The sequence below is a fragment of the Momordica charantia genome (genome assembly GCF_013281855.1).
Source record: "Momordica charantia cultivar OHB3-1 chromosome 9 unlocalized genomic scaffold, Mcharantia_2.0 BLBB01000009.1, whole genome shotgun sequence".
In the NCBI taxonomy this organism is placed as follows: Eukaryota; Viridiplantae; Streptophyta; class Magnoliopsida; order Cucurbitales; family Cucurbitaceae; genus Momordica; species Momordica charantia.
The window spans coordinates 29063438-29082691 of record NW_028275167.1 but is presented as its reverse complement, the minus strand read 5'-3'; the positions used below and the strand labels follow the sequence as shown (position 1 = coordinate 29082691).

Sequence of the window (19254 nt, the reverse complement as noted above, 5' to 3'; positions counted from 1 at the left end):
TAATCGTTTCTGTTTCTCCTTCTTTCTTATTCTAAATTTGAATCCTGTCGCTCTCGCTGTCAGTTCAGTTGCATTCTCGGAGGAAAAATCAACTGGGATGGAAAGAATTTCTAAATTCTAGAACTAATGATGACATCGACCGGATCACATTACCAAAATTTTAAACATATATTTATTATGAATAGGAGCCTCTCTTTGGTGACAAATATTAAATTTTTGTTTTGATGAGTAGAAAAGAGAGATACAAAATAAAAAGAAATTTCTATATTTTATAAAGTAAAATATTATCAAAAAGAAAGTTCTGAAATTTTCAAGGAGATCCATTCTAATACGCATTACGTACTACACTATATTTATAAAATTGACAATCTAACTTTTGCAAAAAAGAAAAAAAAATGATAAAGAAAAAGAAAAAAGGACAAAGAGAAGAAAGATATTCTACGTATAAATTTGAGGACATAATCCATTGATTTTTCAACCACAACAAACCTTAAAATTTCAATTTTCAATAATCCTATAAGCATTGCTACTATTGTAAGCATTTCGAACTTCCATAACAAATCAATGGCGTTTGTTGAATCTATATGGGTAGAAAATCTGCATGAAATTTGGTGCCCATCTTCCCTTAGAAGTGCCTAACAAAAATAGGCGAAGAAATAGGATACCACAAAGGAAAAAAAATGGTAATCAAATAAAGTATACTTATAACATTGACAGAAGGGCTCGAAGTATGAGTTGCGAATTTTTTAAAAAAAAAAGATAAAAAAAAAAAAGATAAACGCATCTTCACATCTATGTTCACAACACGCATAATTCACAGTACACAGCAGAAAGGGGCACAACGAATAAATACAGATTCTTCTTGTTTGTTGGATTGGATTGCCTGTCTTCTTTCTTTTTTTTTCTCTTTTTTTTTTCCTTTTTGGGAATTATTAAAATCGGCAGGAGAAATGGACTAATTCTGATTACCCTCAAATTCATGAATATGATCTAAAAGATAGTTGGCAGCCATTTCCTCGTTCTTGTTGCAGGCGAAGAAAACCTCAACTACAAGAGCTCTGTCGAAACCCAACTCCTCGAGCTGTTGGGAAGAAAGACAGATATCCCAAATATGGTAAACAATAAACAGGACCAAAAACAAATTATAAAGGATCGATTATGAAACTAGATGAGTTCAATTGTTTTTATCTCTAATTAAATGAAAACACACGGGTCTTATATCCTACTGAGTTCTCTTCAAACAGTTTCCTCATATAATAATGAAAAGGGTGAACTAACCCGTTGAATGGCTTCACGCTCCTCTGGGGTTACGGTTATAGCCTGCGGCATAGCATCAGCAAGCTGCCCAAGTATATTCCTGAACAAGTTTTTAGATATTAATCCATAAGCTCCAACTATCATTTCAGAGTTATAAGTGGGGGAAAATGATTTACCCTTCCCCTTCAAGGGGCTCATTAATCAAGCGAAGGAAGTCAGGTTGATGATCTTGAATAAGCCTTATCAGCTGAGGATTTTGTTTACCCAACTCTTGAAGCATGGGCTGAAACAAATCAAGGAAAAGAAACCTTGTATAAAATGAAGTAGTGAACCTCGCATACAAAAAGAAAGAAGCGAGAATATCTTGTCATGCAGTAGATGAAGAACCTGCAGAATCTGAGGGTTGGCTCGCACCATTGCTCGCAAAGCTTGGAACTGAGATGGGAAAGAATATATTTTCAGAGGCAGGCAATACATGATGTGAATGGGTCGGTTTGTATGTCGAGAGAGGGAGAGGGAGAGGGAGAGAGAGGACCTGAGGACTATTACGTAGAAAATCAAGACTGCCAGAACCAACAGCTCCAGAAGCTAAATTAGGCACACCCTGAGGTAAAAATATAGATCCATCAACTTGCAAGTTTGAAAACAACCTATCAAATTGCCCGATCTTTCCTTTTCCAACCAAACTTGTAAGCCTATAAGGAATCAATAGAGTCACTTAATTTTTCTTTTCCTTACCTGGGGAAAGAGATCTAATGGATTAGCATTTGGACCAGTTGGTGGCACAGATGCAGGTTGGGCTGGTTGAGCAGAAGGGTTTGTCGCTTGAACAGTAGAAGGAATTTGAGCAGCAGGAGGAACTTCAGTTTGTTCAGGTATGCCCTGTGCATGAGATATTTTGTTCAAATAATACATTATAAAAAAACTAAACTTGCGAAGATAAAAGTATGACCATTCATCATTTCATTCACCAAACAGGAACATCAAGGTGAAGGAAAACCTTAAAATAGACCTACTAAAACACAGTGTGAGACGAGAATAATGGTAGAACAGAACAAATATAAACACCTGCAAATAGACTTACAGAATAAAGGTAATCAACAGCCCTTTCTGGATTATTGAAAGCAGCACGAAGAGCTCGGACAACAGTGTCCCTATCCCAAGTCCCTCCACCCATGAGAAGAATCTGTTGGATAGTCTCCTCCAAGTTACTACCAGCAACCAGGTTAGAAGCTGCTTGGCTGTAGACATCAGATTCTGGCCTGTTTTTTACAAAGTGTTATTGAGGAGGTTTAGAGAACTTGAAGTCTAAAAATAAAGCAAAGAAACCCTAGAATTATTGAATATATAAAAGCACCACGGGAAGGGCAGTATTTCTCACAATACAGTGGGAGCAGGAGTGGGGGCGGGAGCGGGAGCGGGAGGAGAAGAGTCAATAATAGTAGCAGGCCTGAAAAATGAAAGATAATTGTCGCAATCGTAAATGCTCCAAAATAACTGTTCGGGAAAAATATAGTGAAAGACAAAGCAATAAAGTCTAAACTCACGGTGCTGAGGTTGCCAGAGGAACTTCAGATGTTGACATTGGGGTAGCAGCGGGTGCAGGGGCAGTGTTCTGTGGTGCCTGCATGGAGGAGGTCATTATCATACTATATCTCCAATTTTATTTTAATTCCATTTTCTCAAGAAATTAGTAGAAAATGAACAATACTACGGGGACAATCCTAACCACAATAATCGAACACTTCAATTACTCCAAAGGAGATTGGCAAGGAAACACCAAATATTATCATGCGTGGTTTCTATATAATTATTTAGAGATAATCACATGTAGAACTATTTCTGGTACATCAGTATGATGAACAAATAAAAAATCATGCGTCAATAATTTAAATATTGTAAGAAAAATGTATGCACCCACAATTTGAAGCAATAATAATGAATGGAAAAAACACCTAATTAAAATTAACCTAGAGTATTTGATAAATTTATTCAATCATGTGAAAATTACCAGGACAGGTATAACTATATAAAGTTACAAAAAGAACTTAAAAAAAGTGAAAACAACAAAACTTAAGTATCGACATGCTTATGCTAGAATTTGATATTAGTATTCAACAAATTCAATGGAAAAAAGAAAAAAAATGAAATCCACCGGGAAAAAAGTGAATGACAACATTTATAACATTCAAAGACTCGCTGAGAATACCACCACCATTACCAAAGGCCAGTAGAATTCCTTACCTTCGACACTGGAGCAGCTTGTGTGGCCGAAGATGCCCCACCCGATGAACTTTTATTCTACAAACAAATGGGAAGTAAAAAAAAAATCATTTGAGCAGTACAAAACAGAGAAAAAAGATAATGAAGATAAAAATAAGAAGGGTTCACACTTTAACTAATCAGTAAAAGCCACAACTAAACATATCAAGTTTTTTTGTCAGTTAATATAAGTTCAAGAACAAAACAGAGTAACAGTGCTACAGAACTTCATAGCAGCTAATGCAAAAGCTCTTGTTAAAGCCAACCTCAATTGACAACAGAAAACACATATCTGAGTGCAATTCCACAATCTCCAACATCGTTGACTGATTGAACTATAAAACTTTAGTGTGGTTCAGCCTATAACCCCCACTAATGCAGAATCCTAAAATACAAATGAAAGTGCAAGCCTGCAGGGTAGGGGCTTCCGAGATGTCCCTGATGATGTGGCACATGGTAATCTAATTTTTTATCACTCGCTAAATCTCTCTTTTCATTTAAAAAGAAGAAATCAAGCTTTTATTTTTTAGTAATAATAATATCATCTATGTATGCCTTTTATCTCCCAAGAATATGTTTTTTATACACTCCTTCCAAACAGATACAAAACATTTAAAATGAATTAACCTCGTTACCTTTGTTAACATTATTACAATAAAACTATTTTCTGCAACTTTATTTTCATCCAGTGTTGTGCCATCTTTAAGGACTTTTCCTTGATGGATTAGCATCTGTTGTGAAGCAGGGTAAACATCGGCACCCTGAACAGTCTGTATGTTGTTCTTCACAGCAGCAACCTGCAAACCAACAAAAATCAGTTTATATCACACTCAAATATCAGAAGGTAAACCATAATAGGATTGTGTTGAAAAGCTAGTGCAAAATTGAAATATAAACATGGTGTCACAACAGATGAAGGAAGTTAGAATATAACCATGTGTTCTAAAAATATATCAAAAGTTGGTATAAACTTCTTGTGTTTGAAAAATCTTGTAGCAAATGAAGGTGTCAACAACAGTGATAATTATTAATGTGAAAATTTACTTAATAGGTACCTTGCAGATGTTTGATAACGGCAAGCAGCATGACTACTGCAGTCATACCCAAATTTTGAAGCACTAATGTCATGATGTTCTTGAATAGTTTAGTTGTTAGTGGTGTTTGCTTATCTATTGCCCTTGACTTTACAATGTGATTCTGGCACATTCAAAGTCGTATCATTCTACTATGTTGATATTGGTCAGGTTGGGTTAAAAGACTCAATTTAATTATATAAATATTTTTAAAAATTTTGAATTTTACTCTATAAAGTCTTATCCAGGAGTTCAGGACATTTGCAATTTATTATATACACAAAATTAGTATCACAATGGGAAAAGGTGGTAGACAAGCAACACGGATTTGGCAATGTACAGGAGAAACTGCAAAAGATTCACATCATGGAAAATAACATTTCAAAGGTATATAAACCAAAAGGACTTGATAGGCCAAAGTCAACAATTACCCGACCATAGGTGTCAGAAGTACTAGAAAAGGTGGAACAACTCCTTGATCAAGTTCGAGGATAATACGGAAGAACAGTGAAACAATTTGGGAGGTGAATAAACCAAAAGACTCAATATATGAGAAGTTGGAGTTTCCAATGTTTAATACAAAGAACCCACATGGTATAAATTTTCAAGTTGAACAAATATTCTATGATTACTCGAAAGACTAAGAAGGCGAAGATGGAGGGAGCTATCTTCAATTTATCTAGCATGCATTGGCTTGGTTCTGATGGACTAAAGTCAACTTGATATGATCGTGGACAATTTCAATCATGATTTTGAGCTTCACAAGAGGGTAGGTAATATGAGTTCTTGGCTCTATAGACAAGACAGAATCATTAGAGACTATTGAAATCAATTAGAATACCAATTTCATATGAAGATCACGATATGAAATGAATTCGTCGTCTTATAAGGGACCCATCTGTAACTTAAAAGACTACAAGGACAGTATATTTATACTCAATTTAGACTTCTAGGAACAGTAGGTTAGTAGCCTAGAAGTGAATTCAACAATTTGTTTAAAAAAAAATTGTGGTTGTTTTCTAATTTTCTTCAAACTTGGAGGGACTTGATGCCTTATCCGTCCTTTCCTTGACAGACTATTTGGGTTACTAATGAGATTGTTCTTATCCACACAAAGTTTATCTTCCGTATTTATTCAATCCATCTTGAACCCAACCTTCTTTGTCTTACTTATCGTTTTGAATTGAATATATCATGCACAACTACGTACACAAAATATGATCACCGAGATCAGCTGTGGTCTAGGTCTCCACCCCAGGGGAAGAGATGACATCAGTTGTAAAGTCAGCTATAAGATTGAATTAGTAGGCACGCAAGTATTACATTAACTACGCAACTTAATATTAATGACAACGCATAACAGTCCAAACCTCCTGTAGCTACAAATAACGGATATAACACAGAAGAAAAAAGGACTTAATGCTTTACTATAAAAAAAACAACAAATGAAACATAAATCGAATACACAAGTAGTATAATAACCACGATGAACAAGATGCAAATTACAAACTACAATACAATTTGATCGGTACAGCAATCAGCAATTCAACAAAGAAAACAACGAACTGCCACCGCATAAACCCTAATTACACTTCAATTGGAAGTAACACACACCCGAATCCAAAATCTAGCTGAAAATCCTAGATTCCGAGTAACAGTCCTAATGCGAACGATTTAAATGGAAAAGGAAAACTAACACCGATGAAGTAAACTGACCGTATCTTGAGGCTGAACTTCGATTTCGAAGTGCGAGCCCTTGAGAGTCTTGACAAAAATCTTCATCTTCCGAACTCGATCGCTGCCTTCGCGAAGATGCAAGACCGGAGCAGCGGTTCCGACGCCGGGTTATTCTTATACCCTAGAGGGAGCAAAGCCTTCGAAGGACGGTAACCGAAAGCGCAAGTAAAGAGAGCAAGAAGGATTGGATCAGAATTCCGTGTTTTTATATAATAGGGGTATAATTCATGATCACGCGCTTCACGGCGATTGTAACAAACGCTCTGCGAAAATTATACTTGAAGGGAGCGCGTGAGAGAGCGTGTGTTTGAAGGTTGGGGTTATGGGTTGGTGATGAAAGCTGGAAGCATGAGTAGATTTTCCATTTTGTATCCGACGTGGCCTTCGACTTCGAACTGTGCATTTCTGTAGTCTGATATCACCGCTTGATTCGTTGGATATATTAATTTCACAAAATTGGTACTACCAATTTTATTAATTTCTCTTCTTTTTTTTTTCTTTTTAATATTTTTTCCTATTTTTCCAAATGGGTTTGAGAATTGTAATTTAATTTATGGGTTTTTTGATTCGGAATCTAGAGGGATTTTAAATTCAACTTTTTTTTCAAATTAATTCATTCGTAAAACTTGTTTTAATTGATAACTAATACCCAAATGAGTTTGAGAATTAATTCATTCATTCGTAAATGTTGTTTTTACTTGCAAGATTTTCCGGCTACACTTGTTGAAGAATTTTAAAGTAAATTATTAAAATTTGTTATATATATTTTTTAATTAATAAATCAAGATCAAAAGACCACATTAATAATTTGTTAGATAATTAGGTATATTATGAGTATTGTGAGTTGTTATTTGTTTGTGTAGATTTAGTTATTTTGTTAAGCTTTTGTTAAGATTTTTGTTATTCTTGTTTGCTACTAACTATTTTACATGCTTTCTATCTTACTCTTTTCAACTCAAATGGCATAAAATAAATATTTCTTTTAAAATATAATGGTGTTTGAAAATTTTAAGAAATAGCATATTTCAAATTAAAAATAAGTTAAACTACCGGAAAAGTCAAATTAATGTTATTTTTTTAAAAATGATATGTCACTACATTTTCTAAAATACCTATTAAATTTGTCACCAATAAAAAAAATGTTCATCAACTTTTTGTTTTGTTTTCACAGTGCAGGAGTTCGAATACAACTCAACCCAAAAGTTTAAGTGGATATTATCTCAAACTGTGAAGCTATGATTTCGATCTCCCGCCTCCACTTGTTGTCCTAAAAAAAACATATATATATATATATATATATATTCAATTAAATTTACCTAATCCATCAACTTAAACGTTTGGGTCGAGGGAGTGGTTTAAAATATTATAAATCATATATCAATCATATTAATCTCACGTTTTCAGAACAACCAATTTTCTTTAAAATATTATAAACACGTTGTATTTAGTCAAATGAGTTGTGTTAGGATGGTTGTTATTTTATCTTTTCAGAATAGCGACGCGTTGGACGAATATGTTTTGAGTTGAAACTGGACCAAAATCCGTTGGACCGCAGCAGTGGGCTTCAAATCAATGCAGGTACATTTTCTCACAGCCCACTTGTTTTAGTGTTTGGTTTTATCTCATAACCATCCGTCTAAAAAGGAGAAAAAGAAAAAAAAATATATTTATACAAAATTAACCCTTTTTTTATAAAAAATTAACCCATTTATATATATATATATATATATATAGAAATATTGAGACTTTATCTTTTGCAACAAATCATGTTAGAACCCAACCTTACATTTTTGTTAAATTGAGCCTAAGTTTAAAGATATATAATTTAAGGGAGAAAAAAAAAAAGCAATGTCACATATGCACGTTGTCTCTTGTTGGAGATGGAAGAATTTTTAAAGCATTACTTTTTGATAAGTTTTTAATTATTATTCTTTTAAAAATAAATTTAAACGCTAAATTATATTGTAAATTAACGCTGAATTATATTCAAACATATATTTTCAGTTAATTCGAAATCCCACCATTAAAAAAATTATAGATTAGTATTTGATTATATATTTTTGTCAGTACAGTAGGTTTGGGAGGGGATTGGCTATATTTAACTCCTCCCGTAAAAGTAAAAACGTTGGGTGCCACACGCCTTCATTCGTCTTTTTTTTTTTCTTTTTTAAATCCCCACATAAATCGCTCGACGGAGAATCTTATGTTTAGGGCATCGAAAAATATATTTTCAAGGTTCCAAATCGTTTCCGCTTTCCAGTCCAGAAGAACTAAAATTAAATTTCTTCCAAACCACTCAGATCACAGATTTAGATTCTGGCGACGAGTCATAATTCCACTGTATAAAATTATGTGTAATTGCAGTCCTGTGTATTCAAAAGAAAAAAAAAACGAACCAATTTCTATATTCATCAGCGGCGCTGCATCAGTCTAGTCCTACAGTTCCTTCCATCTTCATCTTCAATAAATCTAAATGAAAATTTACAGATCGGCGACGTTTCTACCTACTGCGCCGGCAGAGATTCTTGCCGCCAAAGAAAGTCCAAGTTATCCGACGCATCGAAACATAGATTCGCGTACTCGAAGAGGCCATCGAAAGCCACATACTCGGCTTCGGCCGAATCGCCGCTGTACACATCCCTGGCTTCCAGTTCGAAAGCGTCATAGTTCGGGATCTGATTCTCAAACCTCCATAAATCGCCGATTTCAGACGAGTCAGTCGATAATCGAACCAACTCGGCCGGTTCGTCCAACTCCTGGCTATTTGAAGTAATAGAACTAGACGAAGGCGGCAGGCCAAGCTCGTCGTCGGAGGCTTCCAAAAGATAACCTAACTCCGGCTGAGACTCGCCGGGATCCAACGTCAAATCAACCACCGGCACCGTGGAAGACGGGGCGGTGGCGATTTCTTCCTCGAAACTCCTCATCAAAGAGTCGAGGTCCTGAGTCGCCGGCTCAGGATCTGACTCGTCGAAGAAACCAAGGAGGTCGTCTCTGAGTCGCTTCACCTCTGGTGAACCGGCGTCCGAGTCGACTCGCTCCCGCTTCTTCGTATTTTGATTCTCCATAAAGAAAAGAAATGGCGCGGCAATTAAAACAAGAGAGAGAGAGGCGTAGGGTTTTTTCTTTGTGAAGTTCAGACGCGGAGAAGAACGTGAGACAATTTTGGGGGAAATGAGGGCTGGGGATTTATATAAGGGGGGCAAAGCAGAGAGAGGAGATACGGCGCGTGGATAATGATGTGACGCAGGCGCGTGGGAGCGCATACCTAGGGGCTAGGCTAATCACAGACTGCTTTGCCTTTATTTATTTTATTTTGTTTTGTTTTTCTTCCCCCGAAAAAGAAAAATTGCTTCCTACGGAAAATTCTACCCACCTCCTTTTCATTTTCATAACTGGTCCGGTTTCTGTTCAGAAATTTTATTTTTTTTTCAAAAGAGGAAATTAATTCATTTCAATTCCATGTACAAGTCCGCGAGAGTGGGGCCCGCTATCCGGGTCAATGACGGTTCCGTTTTTGTTTAAATTGTTGGATGTTGGCTACTTTTCGGTGGCTCGGCTCAGCTGCCTCAAACTGGGGCCGCGTGTAATTATTGGTGGGGGAAAAATATATATATATTAAAATTTGCGTTTAGATCGGGGGAGGGTATTTTAGTAATTTGAACTCCATGTTTCCTTTTGGTCAAGGTCAGACAAACAATTGGGATTAGAATATCCAGAATATGGTTTTTTCTTCCCTCTTTTTGTGAAGGACGGAATGCGGATTTGATACGAAGCCACTTGCAAGAAAAGAAACAAAACATTATAGTAGTAAAGTTTATAAGTGCCAACTAAATAATTGGTATATATGTGAAGACTTATACTAGATTTCTTTTCTAGAATCAGAGGGAAAATTATTATATTATAAAATACTAAAAAGCATTTCAGACATAAGCTTGGGTTCTTATCATAACATGAATATAAGGTTTAAAATTCAATCTTATTAGTCAAAATAGACCGGTGTAAATCAAAATGATTTGGAGGAATTGGTTCCAACTCCATGATAGCTACCCACTTAATTATTAATTTTATAGGTATGATTAAATGTAGTAGGATTAAATAATTGTTATGCAAGATTAGTCGATGTACGTGCAAATGGGTCCAAACACTCGCATATATATAAAAAAAAAAATCTTGAAATTTGATATTCATTTTAAGTATAGCGAGGAATACAAGTAACAACTTAATAACAAAGAAGCACGAAGATTGTTCTGGGAAGATAAAATGGCAGGCAGCTGAGAGACAGAAGGCGGAAGGGGAGTCGAAACAGGGCACGAACTAGGAGAAGAAGTCAACACCCGGCGACCTGGGTCGGCCCCAGCCGACCAGAGGTTGGCACTGAGCAGTTCTCGACCCCTGGCCGAGAGCTGTAACGGTTCTCCTCAACCTTTGTGCACCTCGATCTGATCCTATCTTGTCTCAATCCTCGATCCGACATTGGGCCCACTACGAAACGCAAGTCCATATCTTCTGGACTTATGTACTTATTAAAGGTATTAGGATTCGATTTCTATAAATAGGAGGGTAAACCAAATTTTAGGGGTAGGCTGAAATACCCTACTCTCCATACACAACTACTCTGATTCTAACTTAAGCATCGGAGCCTGTATAGGTCTTCACCTCAGGGAAAGAGATGACATCAGTTGTAAAGTCAGCTACACTGATGTCACACTGGTCTATACTGCTACTTGATTTTGCAAGTTTTATCGATCATTTTTATTCTAGATATTGGTGCGAATTTGACGGAAATACATCATGCAAATTTCTCCATCAACCAAGATTATTATTTCCTTAAAAAGGATGGAGTCAAATAAAATAAATTTGGAGTGTTCAAATGTATTTAAAATAAAATATCTTTTACAATAACGTAATAACTAATAGGGGGGTTGGGAGACGTAGGGTACCCAAAGATGTGGTGTAAAGGATGCAATCAAGAAGGTGGTGAGTTGGATTTTGCCCAAAAAAGGACGATTTTGGGAACGCAATAATCAAGTGATTGATTGTGCACTTTTCTAGAAAATCTCCAAATTGGTGATGACGTGGATGCCCACTTAACCTTAAAAAAATGAAATGGGAATATTTTCTAAAGGTAGAAAATCTTGTGGTGGGGTCAACTAATGGGATTTTTTCAGAAAAAGAAACAAATAATTAAAAAATTCACACATTGAGAATCTTTTTCTGCTGTTTAATAAGCCATAAAAGGAAAAAAGGAAAATAGTAACTTATTTAGTTTTGAGAATGGTGTGGAAGGGAAGGATTTTCACAGGCTGTATTTTGACTGATGGTTTTTTTATGGTGCCCTAAGAAAATTAGATAAACTCCTTCATGTTGACCATCTATAATTGAATTTGATACAGGTCACTTTATACTAATAATTGAATTTGAGACATGTCACTTTATACTAACCATTAAATGGTCTAATCAAAAGGTTAGAAATTTCAATCATCGTTGAATCCAAATAAAAAAGAAAATCTAATATTTCGATAATGAGATGTTTGAAAATATTGATAAAGATACTTTTAGGTGTAGAGCTCTTCTAAGCCGATTAAGGGGAAAATCAATTTTCTATTTAATTAAAACGATTTTTTAGCTTTATGTGCCTTAAATTAATACTTAATTGTTTTGGTTTATGAATTTTCTACAAAAATTGTTTGGTAATCAAACGTCATATTTCTATAAAGTTGCTAGTGTGTTTAATACATAAAAAATTTAATATTATAAGTTAAAATTACAATTTTAGCCTTAAACAATTGAGGTTATGTTTATTTTTATTTAAATCAATATTTGGTCGGGATTAAACCTTCAACTTTAAAAAATATACATGAATCATTAACTATTAAACTATATCCAAATTTATATTTATTTAGTTTTTGAACCACAAAAGTCAGTTTTTTTGTGTTTGTTCGAAACACAATTGGATGCCGTTCACATCACTAGCATTGTGGCCTATTAGATAAATATTGAGTTATTTCCACACAAAAAAACATATAATTAAACAAAACGTTAAAGATCCCAGATTAAAACAATAAGAAACATAATAAGACTTTATAATACAAATAAATTACTTCTCTCATTGTCAGTTAGTTTTGAGATAAACTCCCGTGAATGTTAATAAAGCATAAGAGTCCAGAAGTTTGAACGAATGAGTTGGACCATCTAATGCAATCCAAATTATTATTATTTTTTTTAATAAACTCAAGAATATTAATACAAAATGAAATAGGATCTTTTATAAAAGATATTTGATAAATTGTTTGATAAATAGTTGTAAATAATATATGGTAATGACTTATTAAAGTCACACATTTTCATTTAGAAATATATATCAATTATCGTTGAATTAACGATATTTACGGCTTTCGCATGGAGTTTGGTGAGGGGATATTGAAGTGAGAAAAATGGAGAGGTGGTGAAAATCACGTGATCGGGGAGTGCGTTGAACCACCCACTGGGGGATGGGTGGCTGTCGTGGGCATTGATTCTAGCCAAAAATATCTGCAAGTGGCCGACACCCTCATCGAACAGTTGCAGCCACTTTCCTAAATATGTACCGCTGGCCCCACACCACACCCTTTATCAAGTACATTTTTGGAATTTAATTTATATATTCTTAAAAAAATAAAATTGAAATTTTTGTTATATTATAAAAAAGGATCCATTATTTATTTGATAGTATGATTCATCACCGATCTTCGATAATAGGGTGCATTATCTTACGTTGCTACTTGTTGGGCTACTCGTAGGAATTTAAACTGTAAGATGTAAATAAATTATATAATTAATATTTATCCTTAATTTAATTGAGTTGCTAGGTTGGCTATGATGGAGTTGTGGGTGTTGGGTGTCGGTTTCTCTCTCTCTCTCTCTCTCTCTCTCTCTCTCTCTCTCTCTCTCTCTCTCTCTCTCTCTCTCTCTCTCTCTCTCTCTCCTTTCTTCAACAGTTTTGAGTATTTAATTTTTTTGAATTTAGATATTTTAATGTTGGTTGGATGTCATTTTGGTTGTTTGATAGTGTAGTTGAATGAAGTGTTTGACAGTTTTTCAGGTTGGAGTTTCCAATGGTTTTTTTTGACACGTATTAGGTTATCTATTATTAGTTTTTTTTTTTTTTTTAGTTTAGGTCATCTCAACCCTTAACATTTGAAAAAAGTAGGTAACATTTTCAATCTTCACTAATTAAATTTTTTAGGACATAGCGAAGAAGGAATAAATTAAATGATAAAGGCTCATTCAGTAATATTTTCTGTTTTTTTTTCTTCATTTTTAATAAAGAACAATGAATTGTATGATCCACCATCCATGAATTCTAACTATTTATCATATAATAATTTTATTTTCCAACTATTTATCCTCTAATGAGTAAAAGACAATATATTTGTTAATATGTGATATTTTTAGATAAAATCTAAAAGCAAATTACCAATAAAGAAAAAACAATAGGCCTATTCGGGAAAATAAAAAGAGACCGATGGCCAAAATATAAAAATGTAGAATCAACGTGTTGCTTTTGTTATTTAATAATATTGTCCTTTGAGAAAACAAAATCATAGCTGGTGTCTGTCTAATCATGTGGATAAATTATTTTAAATTTGACAACTTTCTTTTACATACAATTTAAAATTAAGTACATAGTTGGTGTCTATCTAATTAGGACAACTTTTTTTTTACACACAATTATAAAATATATCACTAAACACCTCAACTAAATATACTTTTATTTTCTGAAAGAGACATTATACTACACAATATATATGAGTCATTTTGGCACTGGATAGTTCGGTTTGTAGTATCATACATTTCTTTAAAAAAAATATATTATACTATAAATACAAAATCAACCTCAAAACCTACAATATTATTGAACCAATAAATTTGTACTAAAAAACAAATAAATATAAGAGGTTGGAATCTTTCAATTTGACCGGATAAAAAAAAGTAAGCTTGAAAGAGAGAATTACTTTCTAGACTCTTTTTATTTTTTGTTTCAATATAACATGTGGGGTAGAAGTTCAAATTTACAACCTTTTAATTAGATATGAGTGACTTGGTTTGAATTAAATTCTTAGACGATTATATAAAAGAAAGTTAAAATTTAAAAGAAAATTATCTAATTTATTCTTCTCAAATTTGAAGATACTAGAAAGTGCAATTTATATATGTAAAAAATATATTACTCTACCATGACGTATTAACCACTTAATTATTATTTACAGTAGTACAAATAAATTAATTACTCGTGAACATGATTTTTTCCCTCCAGTATCTCACCTTTTTTCTTTTTAATAATTCATTTTCAGATATTTTTTTGGGAGTTATTTGTCTTATTTGAATCTGGCATGAATTATGTGAAATATTTCAATGGACAATTTTTTCTTTGCACGGATCTTTAAATAAAGTTTAAAAATAAATTTACTTATAATTTATGCAATCCAGTGAATTATATCGTTCGTGCTCCAATCTGGTCGAGTTGAATTACGAAAAAAAAAACCTTCTAATATTTTAGCCAAAGAAATATTAGTTATGTTTAAATTGCTTTTTTTTTTAATACAGATGGGAACCAATAAAGAAATTGAAAATGATGTAATATAATAAATTCAGGAAAAAGAAAAGAATATAATATAAGAAAAAAATATTCGAAGATTGTAGTTGTAGCCGTGGTTAAGTAATTGAGCGGGAAGGGGATATGGTCAGCCCGTGGTGTGGCCGTGGGTGTGGTTCTTAGTTCTTCCCTGTCGCCCACGTTTCCTTCCACGTGGCGTAATCATCACATTAGGTTTGACGAGTGTCGTGTCGTGTGACCCGTTCCGTTAAAACGGCAAACCGTGTTGGGCTTCCCCGTTACGGCCGTCGTTTCGCTGTCCGCACATCAATTTGTCGTGTTTTTATTTCTTTTCAATTAATTTATGGTGCCGCTTTGGTTTCTTTTCTTGTGCACCAATTCAATTTGCTTCCACACATTTTTTTTATTCTTTTTCTTTTTTCCTAAAAGTAACACTGTTGATTTATTTATTTACACATTTGTCCTTCAAATGTCTGGTCTATGTTCTAGACTAAGCTATCTGTATTTACTTATCGGCTTTGAATAGAATTTCAATTTATTTATTTAATTTCTGCGGTGGCCTTTTGAATCTGAACGTTTCCTTGTCCAAGTGGCTTAAAAAAATTGCACCTTATTTCAAATCTCACTGCGCATGAATATTCAAATTCATAAATGCTACTGTTCTGACAAATATACAAATGTTCATGGATTAATCCAAGTCAATTCCTATATGTCTCTTCTTCCAAGTCAAGGTACCCATGAAAAATATTGCACCCAATAGAAAAGAGGTACTTTGAGACAACGGCCCATAAACATAGTTAGCTGGAAAAAATATTTCTACCAGGTCGGATATTCAAATTTTCACTTCATTATTGTGCTGAAAAAACAATGAGTGAACATATTCAAAATTTTTATTTAACATGATCATATGAATCATTAAAATTTTTAAATTTCTTAACCACATAAAATTTTATGGATAAATACCATCTATTTGTTGTATCAGTCAATGTTGACCTGGTCAAAGTAGGTTGATTGGGAGAGCTTGGAGTAGGAAAGAGTTGAAAAGTCGTTTGAAAATAAATGACTTACACAAAAAAAATAAACACTTTGAAGCTCAAGTCCCTATTAGTTTGACCTTAGTATATAGATCGAGTTATAATGTGTTACCTGACTGAAGAGTGAAATGCCTTATTTGGAATTTGACCTACGATTGCACATGTCGAGCAGAAGATCGGCCTATCAATCATGCACAATCTGTATAGGGAGACCTTCATCCGACATCGATGTCTTCTTATCTAATATATGACCAAGTGTTGAGCGAATGATCACTCTAATTCTATCCACTCTAGCCTCTATATGGTAATGCCTCTGACACTCTCATTATTCTAAAATATATATATCATTATTCAGAAACATATTAAAATTTTTGAATTTTTAACCGCTTAAAAAATAATGATAAGAAACATATTGCTATTTAAAAGTTGGATTTCCACTTACCACTTTTGAACTAAAAAAACTAGTCCCACAGAATATAAAATTTAAAAACATCAATCAATTATATCCTTTATAAACCTTTATTTGTTAAAAAATACTGTTAAGAGCAATTTCAAAGTAATTATAATTCAGTTGACATAATTAATTACCTATTACATGTTTAGATTGTGTAATTAATTTCATAAAGATCCGATCTTATAAGATCTTTTATGTATATATACATGAGAGTAACCTAATTAAATGCGTAAGTTGAATAGAAGTAAAGCATTGAACACGTGGTGACAAGAGCGATGTACCTTAAATGTCTAAAAAGAAAAAATAAAAGTTGGATTAAAGTTATAATCTTCCTATGTTTTCCACTGACGGGACTTTAGGCTGTGGATTTTGACTTTTAGAACGAATCCACATTTTCGGCATGAAATTTTCAAAATACTTGCTTCTAAGAAGGACCAATTGAATATGTATTATATATATAAAGGAGCCAATTGGATAAAAAAAGAAAAAGAAAAAGAAAAAGAAAAGATTGATGGCAATAAGTCCGGTACCAACCAAGTGTGTTTTTTTTTTTCATTCTACAAACCAAGATTTTAAAGGTTAGTATGGATGAAAATGTCGATGTCTTAATTTTATAAAAATATCGATAGATGTTTAGGTAAAATTTAGAGATTTAAAAAAAATATAAAAAATATTTAAATTAATAAATAAACATTTTTCAAGTGATTAATATTAATATTATGTATATAATAATGACACTCTATTGATATTTTTTCATATTTTATCGACTTTTTTTGTATTATTATGAAATGTCGATTTGTCCTTCGTGTCGATGTTGAATCTATAGATACATGAACATGTCAATACAAATATCGATGTGTCAATCAATATTTAATATGATGCTACCGATCAAGAAAAGTAAGATTCAAACAAAAAAAAAAAAGAATCCAAAAAGTTGACAAACAAGTTTGATAAAAGACCATCAGTTCCCAACTTTTTTTCCCCTCCACGCCCAAAAAGGTGTATGGTGTTAGAAATAGAATTTCGTTTGCTAATATCAACATAGTTTAATTGTAAATTAAATTTTTTATTTTTTATTCTGTTGGTAATAAAGTGCGTTTTACCCAATTAAAATCAAATATTTTTTTTTTTGGATGATTTCGAGTAGTTTTGAAAAAAATTCAAGAAGCAGCATTTAAATAAAAATGTTTATAGAAAAAGTGTTTTACTTGAAAAACACAATTTCTTTGTCAAAGAATATGTATAAAAACATATTTATAACTCACTAGAAGTCAGTTTGTGCCCCTAGGTTCTTATTGTATCATCCCGATCAAATTTAGCTTCTAAAATTTATTTACTAGTTTTTTTATACAATAAAAATGAGGAATGAGAGTTTGAATATCGAATTTAAAAAAAAGAAGTAGGTGTTAATTACGAGATCCTCAACCAAAATCCTTGTGAAAAGATTGTAAAATTCAAGTAAGGTCATCGATTGAATTTTTCTTGCAATATTTATTGTTTATAGGTTAGGTTATATTAAATATGTTTGTTTAGGTTAAAATGTCAAATCTCAATATTTGTAGTGCTATAGTCTATACAATCTTCAAAACATAATTTATTTTTATAATATAAAAATTATGATTGGACGGTCATCTTTATCTTTTAATCTTTTAATTATTTTAAAGATTCAGTGTAATTTTGAGAGTATTCCTTCACTTAAGAAGGCTTTACAAAGAAAGAGCGTCGCCAATAGTATATAAACTCGTGAACAGTGTAAAAATTCCTTTGATTCAGGGGATTATATAATTAGGCTACAAGTAGATAATTAAATATATATGAAGTTTCTTATTAATTAATTATCAGAATTTTGGCAATGTAACCTTTTTTTCATACACATTAATTGATCTCTTCAGTACTAAAAATAAATAAATAAATAATTGATCTCTTCAAATATTCCATGTTTTTCACATCAAGTTTGTTCGAATTGTTTTAATTAGTGCATGTTAATAAGTTCTTTCAACATAATAATGTTAAAGAAAGTAAGATATCCACCACTATTGAATATACATGTTATTTTTTTATTTTGTACAATTGAGAGAAAAACATATATACAAAATTATTTGTTAATTTAATTTTACAAATTTGTTGTCATGTGTAATGCAGGTGAAGTTTTTAGAGCATACAGATGCTTATATTCTATACCTCTGCATGTAATATACTATAATTTTCTAAAAACCAACTAATTTAATGACAGTAATATTTTTAATCATAGCATGTAAACTTATGTGGAATTGTCTATGATTAAGAGTTTTAACCCAAATTATTTGTTATCATTTAATGGGAGCTATTAAGACATAGTGGTGTCGTGGTGTAGTTGGTTATCACGTCAGTCTAACACACTGAAGGTCTCCGGTTCGAGTCCGGGCGACGCCAATTTTTATACATAGTATTTTTTATATATATTATAAAATAAAGAGGCTCCAGGTGATTTCCGGAAGAAATGCAGTAGAAGATATGCCTTTTTTGTTAATTAAGAGTCTTGGCCCAATCTGTTAATTATCGCATGTAAATTTGTGGAATTGTCCATGATTAAGACTTTTAACCCATAAATAATAATTAAAAAAAGGAGTAACCTAAATTTTAAGCATTTTTTTTTAGTAAATCATGTTGGAGATAGGACTCGAACTCATTTTAGCAATTTCAAGCGATTTTTTAAACTAATGGAACCAACAAAGCATATCTAATAGTATTGTTGTACAGTTGGTTATCACGTTAATCTAACACATTGAAGGGCTCATCACGTTAATCTAACACATTGAAGGGCTCTGCTTTAAGTCGTCGAAAGCATTTTTCATTTTT

At 32.9% G+C, this 19254-nt stretch overlaps 2 protein-coding genes and 1 non-coding gene across 3 annotated transcripts; 1 reads left to right on the top strand and 2 right to left on the bottom strand.

Moving 5' to 3' along the window:
- Positions 1 to 681: 681 nt before the first annotated feature.
- LOC111018701 (ubiquitin receptor RAD23d) lies at positions 682 to 6508 on the bottom strand. The gene is made up of 12 exons (XM_022294913.2): positions 6309 to 6508; positions 4155 to 4316; positions 3502 to 3558; positions 2805 to 2881; positions 2639 to 2707; positions 2342 to 2519; positions 1996 to 2139; positions 1793 to 1861; positions 1645 to 1692; positions 1434 to 1540; positions 1279 to 1357; positions 682 to 1081 (listed from the first exon to the last, which is right to left on the bottom strand). The coding sequence occupies exons 1-12, from the start codon at positions 6372 to 6374 to the stop codon at positions 956 to 958; spliced, it is 1182 nt and encodes a 393-aa protein (XP_022150605.1). The 5' UTR covers positions 6375 to 6508; the 3' UTR covers positions 682 to 955.
- A 2146-nt stretch (positions 6509 to 8654) lies between these two features.
- LOC111018621 (uncharacterized) lies at positions 8655 to 9505 on the bottom strand. Its single transcript, XM_022294791.2, has one exon. It carries the CDS (start codon positions 9395 to 9397, stop codon positions 8834 to 8836), a length of 564 nt encoding a protein of 187 aa, XP_022150483.1. The 5' UTR covers positions 9398 to 9505; the 3' UTR covers positions 8655 to 8833.
- Positions 9506 to 18754: 9249 nt separating this feature from the next.
- TRNAV-AAC (transfer RNA valine (anticodon AAC)) lies at positions 18755 to 18828 on the top strand. Its single transcript has one exon. It is a non-coding gene; the product is annotated as a tRNA-Val (tRNA).
- Positions 18829 to 19254: the final 426 nt, after the last annotated feature.

Excerpts from the sequence above, each read along its gene's own strand:
- LOC111018621 (XM_022294791.2), bottom strand. The coding sequence starts at position 9,397 with ATGGAGAATCAAAATACGAAGAAGCGGGAGCGAGTCGACTCGGACGCC.
- LOC111018701 (XM_022294913.2), bottom strand. The coding sequence starts at position 6,374 with ATGAAGATTTTTGTCAAGACTCTCAAGGGCTCGCACTTCGAAATCGAA. Across the intron at positions 4,317-6,308 it reads AAGTTCAGCCTCAAGATACG|GTTGCTGCTGTGAAGAACAA; the intron begins GTCAGTTTACTT and ends GTTGGTTTGCAG. Across the intron at positions 1,862-1,995 it reads CATTAGATCTCTTTCCCCAG|GGTGTGCCTAATTTAGCTTC; the intron begins GTAAGGAAAAGA and ends TTTTTACCTCAG.